This window comes from Passer domesticus, chromosome 8 (assembly GCF_036417665.1).
Source record: "Passer domesticus isolate bPasDom1 chromosome 8, bPasDom1.hap1, whole genome shotgun sequence".
Taxonomy (NCBI): Eukaryota; Metazoa; Chordata; class Aves; order Passeriformes; family Passeridae; genus Passer; species Passer domesticus.
The window spans coordinates 25,120,414-25,146,668 of NC_087481.1; the positions used below are offsets into that span (position 1 = coordinate 25,120,414).

Here is a 26,255-nt window from a genome sequence, read left to right on the forward strand (position 1 = left end):
AGAAGCTGTTCTGCAATTAATATGAGGTGGGAGATAAAGCTCGTTAGGTTGCAATGCCCATGGGGCAGGTCTCCCAGGACTGCTGGACACCTCTGGGCTGTCAGACACCCCAGAGCTGTAAGGCAGGCCCTTTAGCAATGCTAATGGAGAACTCACAGGATGCTGTGGGTTCCCAGGGACTTCCAAAGGCCTTCTAATCCAAACCTCCTGCCAAGGGACATCTTCAACTAGACCAGGTTCCTCAGAGCCCTGTGCAACCTGACCTAGGGATAAAGCACTAAAACAAGATGCCGTGCCACACTCACTGCAAAAAAATCCTTGCTTATACTTAATCTAAATTAACTCTCTTCCAGTGTAAAGCCATTACCCCTTTTCCCATTGCAACAGGCCCTGCTGAAAGCCCCTCTGCTGATCTGCTTCCTCCACCAGCAGCCCTGTCAGGCTGAGGAGCTGATCAATATGAATGGAGAAGGGAGGGAAAAAAAGCCAACAACAAAACAAACCCGTCAGCAAATTACACTCCTGCGAGTGAAGGGGATTCATTCACGTCTCGTTTGAAATCTCATCTGCGCCTCACAAAAGCTGAACCATCCCCGAGGCTCTCAGCCTCACAGGGAATACAAACCCTTCTCGTGCCACAGCTTTTGCCCAGCTGCTCTGCTCTCTGAATGGCTCAGGGGAACAAAAATACAGCCATCCTCAGCCCAAATAGCACAGGGTGCTGTCACTGTGATATTTTATGAAAATCCTTTCACTAGGATTTTCTCCTGAGAAGCTGAGAAGCCTCAGAAAATAAATGTGGACAATAACTATCTGATGGCTGTGGAATGTGGTCTGGAGATGGTTCACCAACAGGTGCATGTCTGACTGGTCTCATGTGAATTGTCTTTACTTGATGACCAGTCATGGTCCAGCTGTGTCAAGGCTCTGAGTCTGTTACGAGTTATTATTATTCACTCCTTTCCTAGCCTTCCAATATATTCCTTTCTCTCTATAGTTTAGTACAGCTTTAGTATAGAACTTTTAAATATAATATAATATAATATAATATAATATAATATAATATAATATAATATAATATAATATAATATAATATAATATAATATAATATAATATAATATAATATAATATAATATAATATAATGTAATGTAATGTAATGTAATGTAATGTAATGTAATGTAATGTAATGTAATGTAATGTAATGTAATGTAATGTAATGTAATATAATATAATATAATATAATATAATATAATATAATATAATATAATATAATATAATATCACAATATAATAAATCAGCCTTCTAAGGAATATGGAGTCAGATTCATCTCTTCCCTCATTCTGGGACCCACAAACACATTGAGAGGGTGTTTTGCTCCCAAGCAGGATTGGGGACGAGCATCCAAGCCCCAAAGGCAGAGGAAGTGGTGCCAGCGGTCAGGTTTTGTCTGCAGATCTCAGATCCATGAGTAAACCGGCCTTGGGCTGTCACCATAACTCTCTGAGGTTTCAAAACATGTGCTGGGTGATGAATTCTGCCTCGTTGTAATGGAGATGCAGTGAAATCCCTTCCTGATTTATCTCTCCCAGGTTGAGTTAGTAGCTCCTGATCTCCAAGATATGGCTGCAGTAAAAGCAGGACTTGAGCAACGGGGCAGGAATCAGAAACACAAGGCAGCCAGTTTTGGAGAGGTGACATTTCCTGCTCCTCTTCCTCCTTGCTTCATAGAGTTGTGGCAGGATTTGAGTTGCAAGGGACCTTACAGACCACTTTGTTCCAACCTCCCTGCCACGAGTGGGTTCACCTTCCACTATCCCAAATTGCTCCAAGCCCTGTCCAGCCTGGCCTTGGACACTTCCAGTGATAGGGCAGATACAATGAAAGCAGCAAAACCTTTGAGAGAACCAAGATAAACAACCTCGAGATGACAAACACTCATCTCAAGGAAAACACTCAAAAATCCCATTTAGGGTTAGAGAAAGGGAACAGGATTTGCCTAGATCTCTCTCCTATGTTTGGACGGAGAAGAGACATTGGGCAGCACCAGTCTAACGACCCCAGGATTGAATTGTCTGAACTGTACTTCCAGGGTTAAACAGCAGAACAAGTCCAGGTCTTTGTCCTGAGTCATGCTCAGGGCCAGGCCATAGTGCTGGACATCGATTCTTCCATTCCCTGTACCTCTGAATGGTATCCAGGGCTTTTGAAGTCTCTCCTCAAAGGTGACAAACGCATGCAGACCATCAACCCAACTCGGGGCTGGCGACAGCTCCGACGGAGAATTTCCTCCCGTGCCTCCCTCTCTGTCCCTCTGAAATGCCAAAGAGGAGGTGGGGGGACAGTTGGCAGGTGGTGCCTGGGTGTGTGAGGCAGGAGCTTATCTGCAGCCCCGCCAGGGCACGCAGTAAATTGCTTGTTGATAAATGAGGCTATTTAGGAGCCGCTGGTTATTAATGACGCCGACGTGCAGAGACATTTATGAGCGGCCCCACGTCCCATTGTCCCCTCCCTGTGAGTAATGGGGCACCTCAGCTACAGGGCTTCACAACCAGCTTGGCCTGTTCAACAACGGGAACAAAACAAGGCCCAGGGAAATGGATGGAGAGCGCTGCACTGATGACTCCAGTGTGCTGATAAAGCCAAGCTCCTCCGGGAGAAGTCAGGCAAAGCTCCAGTCTTTAGATGGAATTAAACCTAACCCAGCGAGCAAGGCTCTCCCACTCATCCCTGTGAGCTCCCACCAGCCACATACTGCTCCCAGTCTATGGTCCTGTGCAGAAAACCCAAAAAGCCAAACCACAGCAGCCTGAGCTGCGAGCAGCAGCGGTGCAGCTGTACTGCAACACGTGGCACACCCTGGAGCACAGCAAGGCTGATCTCTGCCGAAGCCCAGGAGGCTCTCACAGGGCCACTGCCTCACTTTGGACGTCACAGATGTCTAAACATGGCCAAGAGGACAATGAGTGAGAAATAAAGAGGCTGTTTATTGCATGAGGAAGCCTTGGAACAGAGCTCCACAGTGGCTGGTGGGAGAGCGAGGCAGAGCGTGCAAGCACACAGCTGTAAACTTGTTTCTGAGTTAATATACCCACGAGTGTTTTTCTTTTCCTATGAAAGCACACTCTTCTGCAAACAAACATCTGGAGAGCTCTGTTACAGCTGGACCATTATCCCCAGTGACTGGAGCATTCAATTAATTTAGCCTTTCTCATTTGCGAGTTGTCTGCAAATAGACTCGGGTTTGCAGGAATCTATTTGTTATTTGAATATATCCAGTGAATGGTTTATTAAAAACATATTTCAGGCACAGGATTTCTCACTAATTGCTCCTACAACTGTCGCTCTGAGTGCTGGCAACTGGCAGCTCACCCCACAAAAATGGTCACCGTGGTCAGGTGGGAATGCCTTTGCATTTTGATGGAATGCAATCTACCTCTGGAAAGAGCTTTCCGAGAGGTTGTGGAGGCACCTGCACAAAAACACATCCTCACACAAACACACAGCATCCAGCCTGCCTCGGCTTCCCAAAAAAGCACACAACAGCTGGTCCAGTGCTGTGATAGAGATGGACAAAGGCTTGTTACTTCATGTGCTATAGCTGAATCTTTATTTAATTCTATATAGTATTTTTATTTTTATATGTTTATTTTTATATGGTATTTTTTATTGTTATATGGTTATAGTTTATTTTTATGTGGTATTAGAAGGTACTGTGTTTGAATTTAATAAGTCAGCAAATTATTGAAACGCATTTTATTGGTTGGTAATGGTTAGTGTACATCTTTATTAAATTTTTTTCTTTCTAGATAAGTTTACCTTTTTTTCCCCACTGTTTCTCATGGGATAGACTTTTTTATGAATATAAGTGCAAACTGTTTCCTCACAAGAATACACTGTTATGCAAACTGATTTTTATTCTTATTCATCTGTACTCACAGGAACTTCTTAGGCTAGTTGCTAACTTAGCTGAAATAGCAAGGTCTGATTTTATAAGGCTTTTCTAAGGTTTTACTTGTACGTACCAGTCCAGAAATTGTCACAAAGAGAACAAGAGCAGAACACCAGAATTAACTGACTTTAGGCAGAACACCCCCAAAAGCATCTCTCAGTCACTTCCACAGCACCTTGTAGGAAATCCACGGGGTCCTGATTCAGGATGCTCCCTGCCCAGGTGTCCCCTTTGTCTCAGAGCTCCAGGAAACTCTTGCTGCAGGAGTTTTACCACAGCACCAAGGGAGAGCAGGGTGAAAGGGAGGCACTGAAGGGTTATTTCCAAGACTGATGCAATCCCCTGGGCGTGCAACGAGCCCAGACTCCTGGACAGGGTACTGCAGATTGTAGGTTATGCAGTACCTGTGACATGTCTGAAATCATAAATCCTCCCACCGGAGCAGCTCTCACCTTCTACTAGACAGGACAAGGGGAAATGGCTTTAAACTGCCAGAGGGCAGGGTTAGAGGGGATACTGGGAAGAAATTCTTCCCTGGGAGGGTGTTGTGTTTGCAGGGTGCCCTGATGAAGGAAGGAATGATGAATCTGACTCCATGTTCTCAGAAGGATAATTTGTTATTTCATTATACTGTATTACATTAAAGAATACTACGCTATACTAAAGAATACAAAAAGGATACTTATAGAAGGCTAAAAAGATAATAATGAAAACTCATGACTCTTTCAGAAACCTGACACAGCTTGGCACTGGTTGGCCAAAGAGTGAAAACAACTCACAGCAGAATCCAATGAAACAATCACCTGTGGGTAAACAATCTCCAAAAACATGCCAAAGCAGCAAAACACAGGAGAAGCAAATGAGATAAGAATTGTTTTCCTTTATCTTTGAGGCTTCTCAGTTTCCCAGGAGAAGAATCCTGGGCATAGGGATTTTCAGAGAATGTGAATGCCTCAGGAGGGTGGGCAGGCCCTGGCACAGGGTGCCCAGAGCAGCTGTGGCCGCCCCTGGATCCCTGGAAGTGCCCAAGGACACTGGGGGCTTGGAGCAGCCTGGGACAGTGGATTCCTGGTTGGAATGAGATACCCCAACCCAAACCATTTTAGGATTTTATGATTCCCCATGCCAAGGTGACCTGTGAGAGCCTGGCTGCTCTTTCTGCAGGCTGGGTCAGAGCTGCAAGGGGTGGCTGAGCCTGCACACCCCTCCTCACCCGATGTCCACATCAGCCAGTGCTCAAAAAAACCTCCCTCAGTCAGACGTAAAACCAAATCACATTTAAAAATCCAAACTGAACACAAAACTCCATGCTAAATCCCAGCTGCTGGCTTGTTTGAAAGCAAAAAGAAAGCAATCACTGAGGTTTCACAGACTGTTCTAAAAGTGGAAATTTATGAAAAGTGATCCAACAAGTCCCAGTTTTAGTCTTTTTTTTTCTTTCAATTGCTCAGAGTGAAGAGTTTCAGAGCTTCTCTTTCCCCTGAAGCCCTGATTGAGGGAGAAATGGGTTCTGACCACCAAACTCAGCATCTCCCTGCTACATGTACACACCAGAATCTCCTGTGACCCAATAGATGTCACACACATCCATTTTTTCCAGCCCCTTTGGAGCAGCAGCCTCCAGCTCCCATGCAAACCCAGCCTCCTCTAGAGCTGAGCCCTTCCAGTGCTATTGGACCATTTTTTGGATGAAGAGAACCCATCCTACTCTTTCCACCCAAAACTGATTTCCAGACTGGATCCACATCAGGACTTGGCCCCCTGGCTCCACTGCAGGACCTTATGGATCTCCCTAAATGAGTCCTGGTGCATCACAGCTGAGAGGTGAGAGACCCTACAGCCCTGGAGACACTGACCCAGAGGCTGCCAATCCCCATGGGATGAGACACAGCTAAAAACCTCAAAGGAAACCTCAAAATAAATTCAGTCCACCAATCCAACCACACAGGCACTTCCATGCAGTGCTGTTTTGTGAGCTGCCATCAGCAAGAAATGCACCTCTTTTCTTCCTTTCCATTAAAAGAGCCATTCTTCTTCTTCTTTTTTATTTTTTTTAAATCTTTTTTAAAGGTTGTCCTTTATTCTAACCCTTGTCCTTGGCAGGATGCAGATACCCTGGCCTAGTAACTCCCATAAATTCCTCAAATTTGGGCTGAGATTGTATCTGTGGTTATTAAAGAGTGATAATAAACCTTATCAATCAAGAGTGAATGCAAAAGGAATAAGGGAAGGATTTTCCAAGAGTGAAAGTGCAAGAAATTCATAACCAACTTAATACCTGTACCAACAAGAGATACTCATGAAGAATCTACTTTAAAACCAGTTTGACTCTTTCCATAAGAAAAAAAAGAGGAGAAAAGAGAGACCCTGGGGGTCCTCCATCTCCTCACCCCAGGTATTTCTCATGCAAAACCCTCTTCCCTTTCAACTCCAGCTCTTGCCTGAGACACAATCCCTCAGGTTTTGGGACACCTGTGTGTGCCCTCAGATGAGTTTGTTGTCCCATCTGTCCCCGGTGTCCCCTCACAGGCATGGCCACAGGCTCCCAAATGACTGATGAGCCTGCATGCTGTTTTTGAGCAGCTCACGTGCCAGGCAGGATGGCAGACCTTGGGAACGTGGGCATTCATCTGGAGATTTACAGCCAGATCTGTCACGCCTGGGGGAGCTTCTTCCCCCCAAGAACTCTGCCTGAAGGTCGCTTTTCCCTGGGCAGGGAGCTCCAAGAAACTTTCTCAGCCACCTTGGCTGCCACCAAAGGGAAAGCAGGGGATGGGGATGGCCACCAGATAATGTGACCAGCCTCAGGGCACAAATTTCTCCTGTATATTTTATTTATATATATAAATATATATATTTGTTTATTTATTTATTTATATTAATATATATTTTTATATATTTTATATATGTGTGTGTATATATATGTACATAATTTCTCCTGTATATTTTATTTTTATATATACATATTTATTTATTTATATATATATTTTATATATTTATATATATATGTGCGTATATATGTACATATGTATATAAAATATATATAATAAAACATATAATAATGTAAAATAACATATTCATATTCTATAATATATATTTATATTACATAATAATTTTAATATATATTTATTTATATGTATAGTTATATCTAATTTTAAATATTTATAAATATATATACTTATATATTCTATATTGTATTTCTATACATATATTTATACTAATACATATTTGTTATGCTATATAATACATTTATATATATTTATTATATAATGATATATTCTATAATAAATATTTATTAATAATAGTTATTAATGTTTATATATTCTCCCCTCCCCACTGAGGCTGATGACAGACACAGGAGGAGCTGCTGAAGAATAACAAGTCCAGACATTTAAGGGTGCAGAAAGTCTTGGAGCAGACAGAGGGAAAACATCTTCCAGGAGTTGCCATGGGCTGGATGGCAATTCCAGGCCAACAGCTAAAGAAAAAAAAAAATCCAATAAATCTGCCCAACCCAGGACCAGCTGGGCAGCTGGACAACAAAACTGGAGGCAAAGCCCACCATGGACATGGATGAGAGCCAGGACCACGAGCAGCTCCCACCTGGACCCACGGGATGCCCCAAGAGGATGCTCTGGGATCAGCTGCTTTCCAGGAGAGGCTCTTCTCTGCCAAGCCCTTTCCTCAAGGCACCAGACACCCCAAAAAGGAGGGTGTGTGTTGGGGAAGATTCCCCTGGACGAGGCAAGAGCTCTTCTGTCCTCCTGCAAGGTGTAGGGATGGGCTGGTGGTGCACGTGCTGCTCACAGAACAGATCAATTCCGACAGGGAAGGCTCCTGAGGTTTGCACTCAGGGCAACACGAATAAAACCAGTGAATCATTTATTCAGTCAATTCTAGCCATCCCTAACCACGAGCTGTCTGACAGCAGCCCACAGATTTCTCCAGTGTATTCTTATTTAAGGCAATAATCCCTGTGGATAATTCTGAGACTCTGGCTTGTTTAGAAAGCGCAGACTATAAAGATGTTTCAGAGATGTTTCACATGTTCACTCTGCCCTTTCTCCCCTTGTCTGAGCCATCAGACCAAGTTTACAAGCCAAACAGGGATAATTCCAAATCGGGAATTTGCTTTCTCTTGGCACTCTTGGCAGCATCCACAGAATGCTGGACCTGTGTGGTAAGATGACCTGCACAGCACCAAAGATATCTGCACACAAAAACTCTCTCACCACAAACATTTGCAACACTTGTCCAGCTTGTCCCAGATGAAAGACGAGAGAAAGACCCCCTAGAGCGAGTCACAAGACTATGGATGGTGACAGACTCACTGCTTCACTCTTTGGTGCCTTCCAGGCTGATTTGAGTGGGTAAAAGGTATGAAAGGGAACAGGGATAATAAAACACACAATAAAGGTGTCTGAAATTAAAGTTTCAAGAGAAAACACTCCACTCCAACTTCCCCTTCAGGACAACAGGCATCCTTTTCTCTCCCAAAGACTTGCACATCCTTCCCAGCTCTTTTTCTCTCCCCTCACTGGAGCAGCCAAGACCTGCTGCACAGTGCATCTCCCATCCAGCTCCTTCCCTGCCTTCCCAAAGCATTCCCATGCTCCAGGGCAGGCAGCAGAGGACCACACACACATTCCCACGTCCCTGAAGACAGAAGCCACCCAGGTGACAAACACATGTTGGGCCAGGAAGGAAGGGGGAGCAGAGAGGAGGCAGATTTGCAGGCTCTGATCCCAAGCGCCTGACCCCCTCCTCTCCCTCGTTATGGATGAGGTAAATTAGCTGTGACACTCATTAGCTGCAGCTCCTAATTAGTGAAAATTAATATTGGTTTTGATAGAAGTGTTGGCTGAAGCTCTCCCAGGCAAAGGCATTATTGACCTTGTTATCCTGTTCAATAGCAAGTTACATCACTGAAACTGCTTCTCGTGGAGTCGACAGATTGCAGCTGCCTCCCACCCTCCACAGCTCCCTCTCCCTTCCCTACCAGCACCAAGGGACACATCCATCCCCTGCCAGAGCACACTCAGCCCCAGGGGCACCTGCACCCATGCCTGGCAGCATCCCAAGCCTCCCCATCTCTGTCTGCACCCCAAAATCCCAATCCCCATCTGACTGATGGTCCCAAGTCCTCCATGTCCCATTCCAACACCCACTGTCCCAACAAACTTCAGACCCAGCAGAGGAATTGCTCTACTCACAGAAGAAATAAAGGGGAAGAGCTGCAGGGCAATGGCAGTGACCATTTAATAAGGAAAGGAATAGGAGCAGCATTCCTTGACCTCTGGGATTCCCCACCCTTGGAGCCTGGGAATCCCACGGTGGCGAAGTACCAGACACCAGTAAACAAAAGGGAAATACTTGCTACCAAAGTTATGCATAAAAACCCCAGCACAGTGCATTATTCACACATTAATAACAATAAAGATGTCAGGCTGCCAGATAAGAAGTTAATCTCCTTCAGAGCACAATTAAGGATGCCATTATCCAACCACCTGGGGCCACTTGCACACACCAGTGGATTTCATGGAAAACAGGGATCAGCCCCTGCCTGGCAAAGCAGCTGGCCCTGTCACCCCCTCAGCCAGGGCACCCCAAATACTGAACTTGCACCTTGTTCAGAAGAGGCTGTGTGCAGATCCATGACAGGAAAGTTCTTTTAAAGAGCATTCTCCACTCCTGGGAGCGGCATCTCAGTGAGAGCTGTCCCTCTGCCTGCCTGGATAACAGCACTGGGTGCAGGATGCACCAAGAGCAAACCCAGCATTTGCTGGTCCTGGGATGAACTTCTACTTCTGGGGGCTGCAGGGGGGATTACCACCACTGGAAAACACATTCCAGCTGATTTTACAATGGAATTGTGCTTACACCAAGCACAGAAAATTTGCCTTTTGAAATGAACTGGCCAGCAAAATAAAAATTAAAAACTACACCCCCAGTTTACAATCTGGAATGCAAAATCAAGCTCCTGGTTTAAAATCCATGGAGGCCTCCCCTCTCTCCTAGGAGACACCTTTCCCACCTATATCTATCTGCCAGAAACTGTCTGTGGAGCATCCCAGCCCCAGTGAAACTCATTCTCCTGCCACTGTTCTGTCAACTTCCAGGATGCTGCCAATTTCCATGGCTCCACCAGATCACCCTGTTGCAGTGTGATGAAACCAGCTTGGAATTTTTTTCCCCCCATACAGAGCCTCAGTTTCTGACTCTTTCCCCCACCTCACCAAAGCAGGTGGGCAACAACTTCTGGCTGATGCTCTCTGCAAGCCCTCACTCCTCACTCTGTACCTGATGGGAGCACAGACAATTTTTCCAAGGCAAAGAACAACTCGCAAATCCTGGCTTCTTTTTTTTTTCCCCACCCTTCACGCCCTTAGGAAAGCTGCTGGGAGAGATGTGGAGGCAGGATGGTGCTTTCTGTGTGGTCCCCTCACTTCTTGCCTCACCAGACAGCAGTGCTCCTTGGCAGGGAAATGCTGCTTTATCCGGCAGGATGTGTTTAATTTGAGGCTGCTGTCATGTGGGGAAAGGTGCATTTCCAGAGTCAGGGTTTTCTGCAGTGCTGCTACTTATTTTACAGTCTTCTGCCACATCTTATTCCTTCCCCTCTATTTCCCAAAATCATTAGTAACAACCATTAATCTCTGCCTGGGAGGATGCTCCTCGCTTCTCTCCATACCCCAAATTGTTCATCTCCCTTGGACTTTCTGTATTTCAAAATCTTTCCCCCCCACTCTTCTTTTCAAATTAACTGCTTGAAACCAAAACAGCAGAGCGAGTAAAGCCACCACATCACTGTTTATGAAAGGATATTATGTTCCACGACACCAGTTCTCACCTCAAAGCTAATAATCAATTAGAAAGGAAAAATAAAAAGGTTTCTCCAGATCCAGGTACCAAATCACCCTCCTAATTGCTCACAGGCAGCAAGACAACCTCCATGATACAATACCAGAGCAGGCACCTGACAAAGCCATGCAGATGAATGGAATAAAATTGAGTTACTAACCATTAAATGTCAAGTGTTTGAAATCTTTCCCCCTCGTGTACCCAGCAATATTAATAAATCTTTAAGAGAGGGAGCGCACAGAGCTTTTTTCACTGCCCTGACCAGCGCTGCAAACAGAGCAGATGTTTCCACAGAGGTGTCCAACAAGGCTTCCTTCCCCCCCTCCCCAAGTGGCTACAGTTAATTCAAAAGCCATCAATGCATCTGTGAAAAATGCCTATTTTATGATTGGCTTTTCGCAAATATTAAAATGAATGTTATATGTGTTACATTAGAAAATTATGCTGTATAAATTTTCTTAAGTAGTGTGTTAAATATAGTTTTAGGTTATAACATAATGTTAAAATAGAAACTATGCTATGTAAGATACTTTTCTTAAAGAGAGGACTTGCACCAAGATAGCATCCACAGGACACCTAAATCTTTCAGAGAAAAAGAATTTATTGCTCTCTTATCAGAAGAAACTAAGTTCTTCCCAGCTTGCTCAGCCCTGAAGATGCCGTTAGGATTCAGAGGACAAAGTTGACACTGATCAGACAGAATCCTTTGTTTGAATGGAATTTATGCATCACGTATGACATGTATGAAAAGCAATCGGCTATTGCATTTAAGGGTTAATCCTCTGTTAACGTGTGTCCTTTTTTGGGATTATTTTGCCCAGAAAGAGGTACCCGGACCATCCATAACTCTTTGTTTTTATCGTCTCGTAGTGTCCTAAATCCTAATTGTCCAAATTTTTATTACTCCAATTATATTACTATTTTTATACCCATTTTATTACTATTAGACTTTTAAAATTTTAAAAACAAGTGATTGGCGTTTCTCACACACCCCAGCAGCCTGACAGGAGGAAGCAATGTTTAACTCCCCTGCCAATCAAGCACATTAAGCCATGCAAAGGCAGGAGCTGTGTTAGTGCACACCTGAGATAAATCAGTTTAAAAGCCAGGGGATGAGGAGGGGATGGAGCCGTGCAGCAACACTGAGGCAACCCACACTCCCCAAAAACATGGAAAACGAGGTGAAACAGGCTGCCCGAGAGGTGGCCCTGCCACCCAGGCAGTGTACACGGTGTGCCATTGTCCTGGTTGCCAAGCAGATTGTATTCTATTTGCCATCTGTAGGGAAGTTATCTTCTGTTAAGTGAGCAGTTTTCCTGATCTCTTCCACACCCACTCCTCCATCCAGGGGGACATCTGCTGATAACAGGCCATGGAATGTCACTGCATGGCTGATAAGAACTACAGCATCCCTGGGAGATGTGAGCCCAGAGGGAGGAGCCAAGCATTCCTGCCTGGATATAATCTGGAATCTCTGAACACCAGCACGGCTTCTCCACTGGATTCCCAGAGGAACAGCTGCCCCTTCCACTGGATCTTCAGAGGCAGACTACACTCTTCTACAGGATCCCTGCTCCAGCAGAACCACACCTGACACTCCAGGAGAAGTGCAGCCATAATTCCAATTGGACTGTACCAACACCCTGACCAACAGGGTGTCAGGTTGTGTTCTGACTCTGTCAGTGTTATAATTTACTACATTATTTATTTTCTTTTTTATATTCTTCCCTAATAAAGAACTGCTATTACTTCTCCCATAATTTCAAATTTATAATAATTCAGAGGGAGGGGTGGGGTTTACATTTTCCACTTCAGGAAAGGCAGGATCCTGCCTTCCTTAGCAGATACCTGTCTTTCCAAACTAAGACAGCCATGGACCAACATCCCAGCCCCACACAGGGGATGCTCAGCGGGACAGCAGCAGATTCCCAACAGCTGCACTCCGCAATTCCTCAATTGTGGATTCATTTCCAGAAGAGCTCTCTTCTGCCTGCCTGTTTTCATTCTTTTTCCCATAATGGGCACTCAGTAAATTCTCCGTGTTTTAATTGCTCTGATGACTTTGAGGCATGTGAGAAGGAGCTGGACCTTCCTTAATTCCTTGTTTTTGTTAATTTTTTCCCCTTGGCAATTTTTTTATTGTTTCACACCAGCAAGCAACAACCACCAACTGGTGGTGGTGGTGGCAGATAGTTTGAAATTTTTTTCTTAAAGAAAAGGTCTTCCACAGTGCCCAAATATAGAAAGTTTTAACTGAAACTTTTCTTCACTAGCCTGAAAATTTTATAAAAAGAGTCATTGTCATGGAAAGGTTTGGGTTAAAAAGAAGCTCCAAGACTCTCTTGTTCCACCCTCTGGCATGGGCAGGCACACCTTCCACCATCCCAGGTTGCTCCAAGCCCCATCCAACCTAGCCTTGGACACTTCCAGGGATGGGGCAGATCCAGACTGCAGCGATCTCAGATGTGCCAACATTAGAAGCAGAGGGTAAAGGAGTTAGGGTTTTATCTTTTCTTTTTTAAGCTCACACCACCCAAATACATCAAGTTCCTGATTTGGCAAAACACACAATGATGTTCATCAGTTTGCAACCAAAGCTTTTTTTTTCCTGATAGTGAAATCACAGCTCACATTCCCCACCAAAAATAAAATTATGAGTGTGTGCAAATGCAAGCATTTCCCTCCAGCACAGGGAATGACCCTTGGCTAATAATATTCCCCTAGAACATTAATACCTCACAAAGGTACACACACACACATTAATCCCAAATTTTAAATGTGTGTGTATATATATGTCTCCTAACTTGAATATATACACACATATCCATACATATGTGATTTCCCCCCCTCCTGTGGCTTGTTTTTTTTTTTTTTTCTTTATCAGTTTTGCCACCCATGTTAATGCTCAATCAGCCTGGAAGGCCCAATTTTCCTGAGCTGGGGCAGTGCTGACATCCAGGCCCAGGCATTCCAGAGTAACAAGGACCAGGGTACAGCCAGTGAGAAGCCAGCCCTGTACAGATAATTAATGCTGCTAAAGCCATCCCAGACATAAAAAATCACCCCAGCCCTCATTACCCGACTCCCACATCTTTCTCCCTCTCCCTGGAAAGGGCTTGGCTCCCGTGCCAGGGCTCAAAAGGTGGCGAGATCAAACCTCTGGGTGGTTTGATGAGGAGCAAGGTTACCCTGGCATGTTAATGAGTCCATATTGCAAATATACTTTCTTCCTTCTCCCTCTTCCCCTTCTTAAACATGAGCATTAATGTTACTGCCTATTAGCAAAGCAGATATGAAAGTTTAAGTGATTGATGAAGTGATTAATTTAATGATGCAGGGTTAAGGGTTTGGGTGGGAGTGGGGCTTTTTCTTTTTTAAACCTTAAGTTTCCTGATGTTGGGAATAACTAATTTTCTAGCCTTAAGTTTTCATTAAAGATGCTGTACTTTCTGCAGCTCAACAAGTAATTTCATCAATGGGCCTTCAAATGACAGAAAAAGGGCTTGAGTTGGGAGAGCTGCAATCCCCTTCTCGAGCTCTCCTCAAATATTGCTGTTCATTAGGGTCCTCAGCACACTTAGAAACGATGCTGCTCCTCTGAAGGGCACTCAAGAACCATGAAAATTCATTTTTAGGCAGTAAATAGCCATTGGATGATAGATAAACACCGAAGAGGAACAGCCACAGCCTCCCCTAGTGAAGGAGAATCTCAGCAATGGCCACAAGGAAGCTTGTGAGGCAGGTTCAAAACCAGGCAACCTCCCCCACAGCCAGAGCCTGGAATTCCTCTGGAATTACCCTTCCTAAAAGGCCAAATCAATCCTGCCTGCTGCACACAGGCACCCCACAGGTGTTTGCTCCCTGGGGAGCCCACCCAGCAAGCAAACCAAGCAGTGTAGGGTCCTCCAGAGCCTGCCAGCTCACCTTATTTCTGTCAGATAATCAACAAAAGCAGCTTTGTGGCATTTTTTACCACTTTGAACCACAAGCTCCTGTGTCAGTGCCAACACACCTGGTCCCCAAGTTCTGTGACCAGCCACACACCAAGTGCCACCAGGCACTTGGCCCTTGTTTCACCCCGTGTTCGCCCTCCCAGCTAGGGATTATTTACATGCAGCAGCCTGCTTTCACCAGCGGCTGAAGCTCAGCAGAGACAATCCCACAGCAGAGGGATGGGCAGCCTCCCTTGTGCTCTCACAGAATGGTTTGGGTGGGAGGGGACCCTTGGAACCATCTCTTTCCAGCCCCCTTCAACGGCCAGGGCACCTTCCACCAGCCCAGGCTGCTCCAAGCCCTGTCCAGCCTGGCCTTGGACACTTCCAGGGATTCAGGGACATCACCATCCTGACTCCTATAAATCCACCTCATCTTGCAAGCCTTCAGCTAGGCCTAAATGCTGGTCTAGCTGAAACCCAGCTTTGCAGAGAAGGAAAACCCTGAACAAACAGATCTAAACACATGGCACTGCTGTCCTTGGCATGGTGAAAGGTCTCCTGGCTTTGAGCTCCCACCTTTCTCCCATCTGCACACCCTTGGTCCTCCTGGCCAGGCAGGGGCTTTCCTGTGGAGCATTTCTGGAGTTGTGTCAGCAAACACACACAAATACAGGGATGGTTCTCCCTCCTGGCTGGAATTCCTGCACTGTCCCAAGCTCCCGGTGTTCCTCCTACAGCCTGGCTCCCCTGAGGCATTAATCCCAAATTTTAAATCACCCTGAGCCCCACCCCCTTGCTGACCAATTAGCACCTCATTAACAGTTTGCCTCTAGGGGACTTTCTGCTCTTGCCACTGCGACTTTATGATTTTTTTCAGATTTATGATTTTCTCTTTAACATCTAATTTTGAGCAAGAGGGACACAAGGGCAGGTACATCCCCTCTCCAGGAACATGAGCACCCCCCTGCAAGTGAAGGGGACACCCAGAGACACCAAAGGGAAAAGGGTCTGGTGGCCCTGCCGTGCTCAGATGACCACAGTCCTCCACCCAAAGCTAGCCCCACGACTCTACATAGATGTGAAAAATGTGTATTTTTCACAACAATTAAAATGAATATTGTATGTGTTATGTTAGAAAGTTATGCTGTGTTAATTCTCTTAAGTAGTGTTAAATATAGTTTTAGATTATAAGATAATGTTACAACAGAAACTGTACTATTATATAATGTCAAAATAGGAACTATACTAAGATACTTTTTTTAAGAGAGGACTCGCACCAAAACAGCAGCCACAAAACCTAAATCTTTCAGAAAAAAAGAATTTATTGCTCTTATCAAATTCTTCCCGCCTCGCTCAGCCCTGATGACATCATTAAGATTAAAAAAAAAATTGACGCTGAACAAACAAAATTCTTTGTTTGAATAAAATTTATACATCATATATGAAGTATATGAAAATGCAATAGGCTATTGCTTTTAAGGGTTAATCCTCTGTTAATGTATGTCCTTTTTTGGGCTTATTTTGCCCAGAAAAAGGTACTCAGATCGTCTGTCTTTGTTTTTATTATCTCTTATTGTCCTAAATTCTAATTGTCCAAATTTTTATTACTCTAATTATATTACTATTTTTATAACCATTTTATTACTATTAAACTTTTAAAATTTAAAAACCAAATAATTAGCGTTTTGCACAATGAATCTCCGAGCTCTGAAACGATTTAATCAGCCCAGAAGCAGGCAGGGATCAGCGAGCCAGCATCTTTATTTTGTCTTTTTTCCTTCCAGTGATGCATCTGGAGGAGCCTGGGCCCAGCTGTGGGATCAAACAGCCCCTGCTCAGTCCCACACTGATAACCATATCTGCAGCAGCAGCTTGAGTGGCCCAGCACCCCCAGGGACCCGTCCTGGGTGCCAGAGCATCTCCCTGTGCAAAAGGCAGTGTTGGAAGGGATGATTGCCTTGGAAAGGACAGACACAGTGTGGAGGATGGAAGCCTTCCCTGCCTGCAGAAGAAAAGCCTTCTGGGCCAGTCCTTGCCTAGGACAGAGAATTAAATCAAATCATCCACAAATACCAGAGGGATGTGCTGCCTCAGATCCACGTGAGGAGTCACCACAGAACACCCTGCCTGTGAAACACCACGCTCCTCTTTGGTTTTCTTGTGAAATAATTGTGTCCCAGCAGGCACGAGGTGTCACACACCAACCTAAACCCTTTAGTGGCCACTGGCCAGCAAAGTGCAGCCACTCCTCAGTGGCACTCCACCACCCCTGGCTCCTCTTGGGCTGCAGTGAGAGCCACAACTGCAGGGGCAGCACCTGCTCCAGCCCATTCTGAAGCAGGTCTCACAAAGAGCAAGGTTCAGCTCTGCCTATTCAAATTTAGTGCAGAAATATCCCTGGCCACAGCGTTTGCCAGCTCAGCAAAAGCTGCACAGAGCAGAAGGAGGGCAGAGCAACCATGAAATTCCCTGTCAGCCATCCATCCATCCATCCATCTGCCTTGCTCTCTGAGCATGGTGCACCCCAGGAGGGAGAGCACAGCCCAGGCCTCCTGGGAGAGCCAGAGGGAAGGAAAAGGGGGCTCTGAGCAGCCAGCACAGCCCAGGTCACTGCTGAGGCTGTCCCTCCTCACTGCTCCTGACCTGGGACTTGCTGACTTGGGGCTTCTCCGTGGTCCCAGGGTAATATGTGGTGCTGAGGCAGCTCTTGGAACCCTGGATGCTGAAAATTTCAGAGTTTCAGTGCTGAAAGGCACAGACCCTCAAGAGAACACTGCATTTGACCTGAGGCCATGGAGACTGCTTCCAAAATTGACAGAACTGAAATTATAGGTGTGTAGTTTGACTAGAAGTGTGGTAGAAAACTTAAGAGTTTAAAGTTTTAGGATATAGTAATAAATACAAAGCTAACATAGAGATTTTAAGGTGGTAGCTAGTCCTTCTTCTTCACCACCTTCTTAATGAGTTTGAGTAGTAGTTTTTTGAGTACTAGTTTTTTGAGTAGTATTTTGTAATTAGACAGAAAAATCCGCATTGTGAGACGTAAGAGATTAGTTGCTAGGTTAAAAACAAAAATAATTTAAGTGTAATTTCTTAATTAAATAGTTTTCCCTTTACAAAAGCCTCGTAAAATTAGGTAAGGAACCATTTTGTAGCTTGTCAGTAAAATACTGTGAAGTTCCCAGCTTGTAAGACTGGGAACATCTAAACAATAAATATCTAAATCTAAACACAAAATGCCATCTCAAACACTTGCAATCCCAACCCTAACAAAAAAGAAAATAAAGAAAAAAGAAGGGAGGGGAGGGGAGGAGAAAAGAGAAGGGAAGGGGAAGGGGAAGGGGAAGGGGAAGGGGAAGGGGAAGGGGAAGGGGAAGGGGAAGGGGAAGAGGAAGAGGAAGAGGAAGAGGAAGAGGAAGAGGGCCAACACTGAGTGGTGCCCCATGTGAGGAAGGAACTCCTGACCTTCAGAGGCAGCCAAATTTGGGGGACACAGGGCTCACCAGTCACAGAAGGCATCCCAGTGAGCTGCTGGGGTGGAGAGCTGAGAGCCTCAGCTGCAGACATTCCCATCCAGGAGTAAGTAATGGAATCAAACAGGAGCCTAGCAGGATTCCTGTGGGAGCCCAGCCTCCCCACCTGCCAGCTGTCCCAGGTGCTTCACCAGCAGGTCCTCACACTCCCACTGCCCAGGGAATGGCCATCCCAGCGGGTTTCCCTGTGCCCTGCTCAGCCCCAGCAGGCCTGACAGGGGACACCCGTCCTTCATGGAACCATGGAACGGTTTGGGTGGGAAGGGACCTCAAAGATCACCTTGGTACAACGCCCTGCCATACCCAGGGGCACCTCCCAGCACACAGCCCCATGCAGCCTGGGCTAAAACCCAGACTAAATCCCCCTGCTGGTTTTAAGCAAGGCACAAGTCACCAAGGCCTGAGAGGCAGGAGGGGACACGTTGTCCCCACCTGTGTGACTGTGCCCCTGACACGACACGGCCTGAGGGCAAGGCCAAGTGCATGTTATCACCTCAAGAGCAGCGGGTGAAGCGTTTCCCACTCTTTTAAGACAACATTATTCCAGTGACGCCCGAAATGTTCGCGCTAGGATGGAGGGAAGTGGAATTACACTCGTCTGAACGGCCTCTTTTGTCACGCATTTTGCAAGGCGTTGAGGCATGAAAGCTTTCAGAGAAACCTGGGTGAATCCAAGCTAGGTGGTTATAAGGCTACTTACAGAGCTGACATGATGGATCATCTTCATTTCCCCACTCCTGTCCTGCTCACAGCAAATCCATTTGCTGGGCAATTAGACTCCAGTCATTACATTATGCTAAGAAGACACTCCTTTGGCAGCAGCAGGGACCCTGACCAGGAGGAGCCTGGAGTGCTGCCTGCCCATTCCCAGCTACTGAAAATGCAGGGCCACCAACAAAGGCAGGAATGATGGATCTGATTCCATGATCTCAGAAGGCTAATTTATTATTTTAAGATACTATATTAAAGAATACTATATGATACTAAACTAAAGAATACAGAAAGGATACTTACTGAATGCTCAAAAGATAACAATGAAAACTTGTGACTCACTCCAGAGTCCTGACACTACTTGGCCCCAACTGGCCAAAGAGTGAAAAAAACTCACAGCAGAATCCAATGAAACAATCCCCTGTGGGTAAACAATCTCCAAACGTATTCCACATGAGCACAACACAGGAGAAGCAAATGAGATAAGAATTGTTTTCCTTTTCTCTGAGGCCTCTTGCTGCCTTTCAGCTTCCCAGGAGAAAAATCCTGGGTGTAGGAATCTTGTTCAGAGAATGTGAACGCCACACCCAGCTGCTGGCACATCCAGGGCTGCAGTAACCCTCGTGGCAGCAGTGCCACCTTCCCAGCTCACATCACATCCTGCCAGGGCCCTCCAGCCTGGCATGTTCAGCACCCCCTGCCCCTCCAAAAGATCTGGGATTAAGCAGAACGGCCCCGGGATGATTTTGTTTGAGGCAAAGAGCAGCAGGATGGAGATAGACACTCCGTCTCCTGCACACTCTTCTCCCAAGGGGTTTTAGACAGTCAGTACTCCTATTTTCCAAGTAAAACACAGGGTGACAGAGCTGCTGGCAGCTGGCATGGAGTCTCCATGTCTTGCCCATGCCACCACAACCCAATCCCCATCCCTCCTCCTCCAGCCATCTCCCTCCTTCTCCTACAATTCCCTCCCCAGCACCTTCCCGGAGCTCCCACCTCCAGCTCCCTCTGCCCGTGTGTGTGTGTGTTCGTGTGTGTTCCCATTACTTCTGGGTGAAATAACTGACTACAGGGTCAGTCCACCTGAAAATTGCTCTCCCCAGACCTAAATGAAACAGATGGGCATTGATGATGTTTTGGGAGAAATTAATCAGCCTGGACCGGCGGCAGCGCCAGCAGCTCCCTTGGCCCAATCTTGCCTAATGAATTCCGAGCTCTCTGTCTTAATAGCTCCTGACAAGACTAATTTACTCTTGTAAGTGATTAGAGGGGGAATGATCTCTTAATTGTTGCTTAAGATCCCTTTTGGCACGGCAGGCAGCAGGCAGGGAGCTGCTGGCTTTGGAGGGAGGGGATGCTGTAGGGAGGGATGGGCGCTCAGACAGACCTCAAAAAAATGTCTTTTTTTTTTTTTCCAGGAAACAGGCGCCACACACAGTTCTGCTCCTCACACTCAGGATCTCTGAAAGGTGTTTCCAGATGCTACCTTTTTTTTAAAGTTAATAAACCTTAACTCAGAAAACACCTACCAACAGCAGGAAATACAGAAACAACTGTGTGTGTCAACACTTCCCAGGCCGACATTTCCCTCCGGTGCATCTGGAAACAAAATCTCAAGGTGCCAATATTCTTAAGAGTTAATTATATACATACACACACAGTGCAATACAAAGTTTAAAGAAAAAATTAAATTCAACTGCCAAAGTAATTCCAAGAATGACTTGACTGGAAAGCAGGCTGTAGGAAATCTCCCTATTTTCTGACAAAACAGGAGTTCAGTCCAATTCCCATGAGGTATTTCAGGCTCGAGTACTTGGAGAGCAAGGTGAGGAAGCATTTCCATTAAGCTGTTCCCAGCCAGCTCTGGCTCCTGCTCCCCTCCCAGGGCTTCTCCTGAGGGTGAGCTCTGTGCAGAGCTCAGCCACCACGCTCACCATCCACCCCAACCAAGACTCCACATCCTGCCTGCCTGCTCAGACACCACCCCAAATCCCACAGGGGCCACCAGGACCTGACCAGCGGGACCCTAGGAGGGACAGAAGGCTCAGCTGAGCAGCCCCTGGAGATCTCTGCAGGCCCTCAGCAGCTGTGATGGGGATGTGGCTGCAGTAAGAGCCCTTCCTTCAGGAAGGTGCTGCTCGGGCTGGAGGTGGCAGAAGGGACCTCCACAGGCTCCATCCCAGCCTCGCAATCGATTCCTCCCCCATTAAAGGCCAGTCAGGAGCCCTGATTGAAGACCACAAGTTTAATGGAGTGAGAGCCCGGGAAGGCGCCGAGAGCGGCCGGGTCGATTTCTGCATTTACGAAAAACCGATCCCCAGCTAAATAAAGAAAGAAAAGCTCCATCTGTCAATCAAAAGAAAAACATTCCTCCTCCATACTTCTCCACGGTGTGGGTGCAGCCAGTGCCCATCCCACTTACCCACAGGTGTGTCCTCATTGATCAGCAGGTAGGTGTCAAAGAAGTAGTTGATGAAGTATGGCAGGCGATTGCCCTGACCTGGGAAGAGGACAAACACAAGGAGTTATTTCCCAAGGCTGGGAAGGGCTTGGGAATGCTCACAGGGCACCATAAAAGCTGCCACTTCCCTCCACCAGCCTTTCTGGATTTGGTATTTTCCAAAAGGCAGAGGGGAGGGGGAAAGCCGACAGCACAGGGAGCAGGAGCATCAATTACTGGTTTAGCCCACGATTAATACCTTTGCTTTGTTCCCACAGCCGAGAGCCTTTCGCCTTGTCAGCCACCCCAGCAAAGCCCCGTCCTCCTTCCCTCTGCCATCACCGGGCTGCCTTTCCCTCTAATTGCCTCCTTTCACCTCTAATCACCAGGCTCACTCCTCTCCACTCCCGTGGCTCTGGGAGCTCCGAGCCTGCCCCTGGCCCGCAGCCTCATTAGGGGACAGAGCCAAGTGCAGAGCACGTAGGAGAGTGACAAAGGCAGCCTGAGCCAGGGAAAGAGTCAGCCTGGAAGGATCTGCTGCGGGGAGAGAGCACACAATGATTTCCCAGGAAGGTTTCAAGGAGCGTGTTCAGCATCCCGCCTCAGGAAACCAGAACAGACCAAGCCTCAGCAGCCTCTTTGCCTGCCAAGCTCCCAAAGGAAGGAGATGCTCCTGAGACCTTGCAAACACAGGTCCCAGGCGTGCACGCCACCAAACCAGCTCCTGGGGACAGGGGCACGGGATGGGGGAGCAGCCCAAGCTCCCCCAGGGCTCCCTGCATAAGAGGACAGGGATTTCTCAGCACTGCCCTCTTTCCTGAGGCACCAGGTTGGTTAAACACCTTGAGAAATGGGAAAGCACTGGAGGCAGCACCGTTGCAAAGGCACATTTAAATCCCAGCCTCTGGAGCTAAGCACCTGGAAAAAAAATAAAAAGGAACCTGACAAAATGGGTTATTGGAGAGCTAAGGGCATCTCCAGAGGCTTGGCAGCGCACTTGTCACTGGCTGCCACTGGGGCCAGCAGGCTCCTGGAGGGGCAAATGGGGCTGAAACACCCCCAGCAGCCCTTGGCACACAGGACTCGCTTCTGCAAAACCTTTCTGTCTCAAAATACATTTCTTAATATCACCAGCACGCTAAAAATAAGTTGCACTTTCCAAATGCAGCTGCAGCAGGTGCTGGGAGGCTCCAAACCAGGCAGCACACAGGATCTGTGTGCTCTGGAGGAGGGAGACCTGCACCTGGGAGCTGCTGAGGGAGGGTCTGGAGGCAGGACACTGCTTTGGGCTGCAAATCCCAGGATAAAGCTGGAGTTTCCTCCTCAGGGATTGCCACAGCCACCAAGTTCCACCCTGGGACGTGCCATCCCTGGAACCCCCAACACAAGGTGGGGTTCCCCAGCACAGGAAGGACATGGACCTGCTGGAGAGACCCCAGAGGAGGCCATGACGATCTGAGGGGCTCCTCTGAGCTGGGAAAGCTGGAGAAGAGAATGCTCCAGGGAGACCTTGGCTGGTGGAGGTCTCTGCTCATCTCCTGCAGTGGCCAGGCAGGAGCAGGGTGACTCCACTGCCACTCCAGAGCTGAACCATCCTCTTCCAAACACTCCAAGCCTACTCAGGCCCCACCTGCCCATCACATCCCGGCTCATGGCTCCACCAGGAGCTCTGCAAACCCTCTGGGAAGAGCTGCTCCATCACCTGCAGTGCCCAGGATGCGTGGCAGGATCCATCCCTTATCCCCATCCCAGCTGTGCCAGCACTTGCTTATCACAGAGATGGCAGCCCGAGCCCTGGGCAGGGTTTAGGAGAGAAGGGCTGGAATTCTGCTGAGCTGCAGAGCCTCCAAATCCCTGTCCCCACATGCTGCCTGTCCAGGGCTTTGCAGTTTGTCACTGCAAGGAGGGAGCAAGTCCCCAGCTGGGCAGGCAGAGCCCCCTTCCAATGGGACAGAGTGGCAAGTGACCTCTCAGGGAGGTAAAGGACTTGCTGGATTGTCTTTTCCCCTGATTTGCTCCCTTTTCCAGAGGAGCTGCAGCTCCAGTGAGGCTCTCCTTGATCCAACACGACACCAGAGGGAGATTGACTGCGCCTGTCACTCACAGCTAATGTCATCCACTGACTGCTTAATCAGGCTGCCAATCTGGGCAAGCCATCTCCAGCCTTCAGGAGGGGAAAAAAGGGGAAAAAAGCCTCTATTCCAAAGGGCACAGTGCTATCAAATGGACACACACTGGCTATTGTTTATCAGCAAGAGCCACACAGGCACCCTCTCCCCACACCAGCACCTAGGGGGGTTAGGCCAGTCCTGTAACAATCCCAATTTTCACGGGGCTTTGCTGTACATTTACAGCTCCTGTGCACCCTGTGATGTGCCAAAACCCGTCCCAAAACTCCCATTTTCTACACCAAAAGGCCATTGTCCCACCAGCTCCCTGCCAGAAGCCCCAGTGCCAGGAACAACCCAGAGCATCAGTGGAAAGAGCTTCTTGTGGAGGCTCTTCTGGCCCACAGCCCTGCCTCTCCCTCCATCTGGAATTAGAAAAGAGGTTTTGCAGCTTGGACAGGAATTATTTCCTCCCCCCAGCACATATTTAAGCACAGTTCAGGTCATGGTTTTGCTGCTGAAAGCAGGGGGAGAGCCTTGCTAGCAATATTCTGCTGCACACAGCTAACAAGCTTCTGCTTTACATCCCTGCCCATGATCCCTCCCTCTCTCCCTCCAGTTTTCTTTGGGTTTTATTGATGTAGATTGACCTCATGCCAGCTCCAGCACCAGCTCTGCCTTGGTAAATCCACATCTGGAAGTTTCCAAGGGCAACTTTTCATCGAGATAGCCCAGGAGCATCTCTCCCTGCTGGGCTCACCAGCACATCCAGCCTTCTCCAGGGCTCTTGGAGTCCCACCCGCCCTCTCCCAAGAGGGGACACGTGTGCAGCCAGTAAGGGCTGCAAGAAAAGTGGGAGCACGATGCACAGGTCCCCACGATTTCCTGGGATGGAGACATGGAAGGTCTGATGAAGGCAGGAGATCTGCTCAGCCACAGCCCGCCCCAGCAGTGCAGCTCTGCATATTCACCAGGAGACCACAAATAGTAATTCCACCTTTGTACCCTGCAAACACAGCCCCGAGCAGACACACACCTACCTGGAGAGACCAGGAGCAGGAGGAGAGGCAGGAGGCCGGCAGCAGCAGCCACGGGATGCTTCATGGTTCCTGTCAAGCAAGAGAGGCAGCGTCAAGTCCAGCAGTGACAGTGACCCGGTGTCCCTAAATCAGGCTCGGGGTGCAGCCCTGCCCCAGGCTGTGCCACAGGGGAGCCCTCAGGACATCAATGCTGTGCTTCAAACATCTTCTTGGTGATGGAAACCCGGGTTCAAGTGCTGGAGGTGCTCCATTTTTTCCTTCCTGCTTCCCCAAGCTGCTCTCCAGTGAAGGAAGGAGCCACAGTGAGCTCCGTGGCCAGGAGAGGAGCAGCCCCAGGAGCAGAGGAAGAGCTGCTGTGACCCAGCAGCGACACAGCAGCGAGCTGTCAGCACCCAGACCTGAGCTGGTTTGGCAGCAGCTTGACCCAGAATCACTGCAGAGGCGCCAGGATTTGGGAGCAGAGCCCCTGGAATCTCTCACCCCACCTGGGCACCCACAAAGCAGGAGCACAGGAGGCAGGGAGGCTGCCAAGCCTGCCCCCATCCCAAATTTTCAACACAGCACACAGCTCCCCATGCTAAGGACACAGTAAAACAGCAGCAGGGAGCTGCCAGCACAGCCACATCCCCACTTGGTGGTGTTCAGACCATCAGACCCAAAGCTTTTTCCAAAGCAACCCCAGAAAACTTCAGCCAGGTGCCTCTCTGCAAGGAAATTGGCACAGGTGGATTTTAAAACATTCCATCCCTCAGGCAAACACGACCCTCATGTATTACACAGAGCACAAAGGCACAAGGAAACCCCCAGAGGTTTCCTGAGTGACCTCAGTGACCTGTCTGAAACTCTCCACGTTTCCCTGGCTGCTCTGCTGAGCTGTGGGGCAGTGGAAAGAATTCCCACCAGGGACAGGAGGTGACAGCCAGCTGAACTTCCCTTCACAGCACCCTGTGGGTAGCGTTATCCCAGCCCAGCTGAGGGTGAAGGGCTCTGCCCCCCTCTCAGAGATTCATGGGAACCCTCCTGCAGGAGCTCCAGAGCAATAGCTACACCTATTTTATTTTTACTGATGGATGTGTCACAGAAGACAGCTCGTAACAGCTCTGTCACCGCAGAAAGGGCCTGAAATTCTAATTTCTCCTGCTATTTTGCTACGGAGAGTCTCTCTGGGATGAAGAGGTCTGTGCCTAGACAAGAAAAATGGTGCTGTGGTGTGTTTTGTGCATCTTCAGGTATTTCAGTGCAAGCCTGAGAAAGCATTCGGGTGCCCATCACCCCAGAAAACACAGTCAGGGCAGAAGAGTTTAAACCTCCACCCCACAACAAGTTTCTGACTTCTGCTCAGTGTCAGCAGAGCACCCAAAAGCCCAGTTTCTAAAAATGGCCACTTGCCCCAGAGCCAGGCATCCTGACAAGCCCTTTAAATCCTTACACAAAAGCAGAATAGACTCTTGTGATTAAGAAAAACCACCAAACATCTCTATTTTCCCCCTGCTTTAATAGGTTTTGGGGAGGAGGGAATCTCAGCATCGTTGTTCCAGACCCCTGCACCCAGCAGAGAATGCAGAGCCCAAGCTCTTGATGCTGTAGCCAGAGAGGATGAGATGGAAATGAGCTCCTCTGCTTTCTGCAGTGCCAAAATGCCAGAGGAAAACACTAACTTTCTTCTCAAACAGCACC

At 47.6% G+C, this 26,255-nt stretch overlaps 1 protein-coding gene across 2 annotated transcripts in view; it reads right to left on the minus strand.

The window, feature by feature from the left end:
- The window catches only part of CDH23 (cadherin related 23), a 190,733-nt gene that overhangs the window by 155,739 nt on the left and 8,739 nt on the right, over window positions 1-26,255 (minus strand). For both annotated transcript variants that reach the window (XM_064429790.1, XM_064429789.1), the window contains exons 2-3: window positions 24,579-24,647; window positions 21,413-21,490 (exon numbers count right to left, since the gene is read on the minus strand). In XM_064429790.1, coding sequence (XP_064285860.1) covers window positions 21,413-21,490; window positions 24,579-24,642 — 142 coding nt within the window. In that variant the 5' untranslated portion in view covers window positions 24,643-24,647. The remainder of the gene's footprint in view (window positions 1-21,412; window positions 21,491-24,578; window positions 24,648-26,255) is intronic.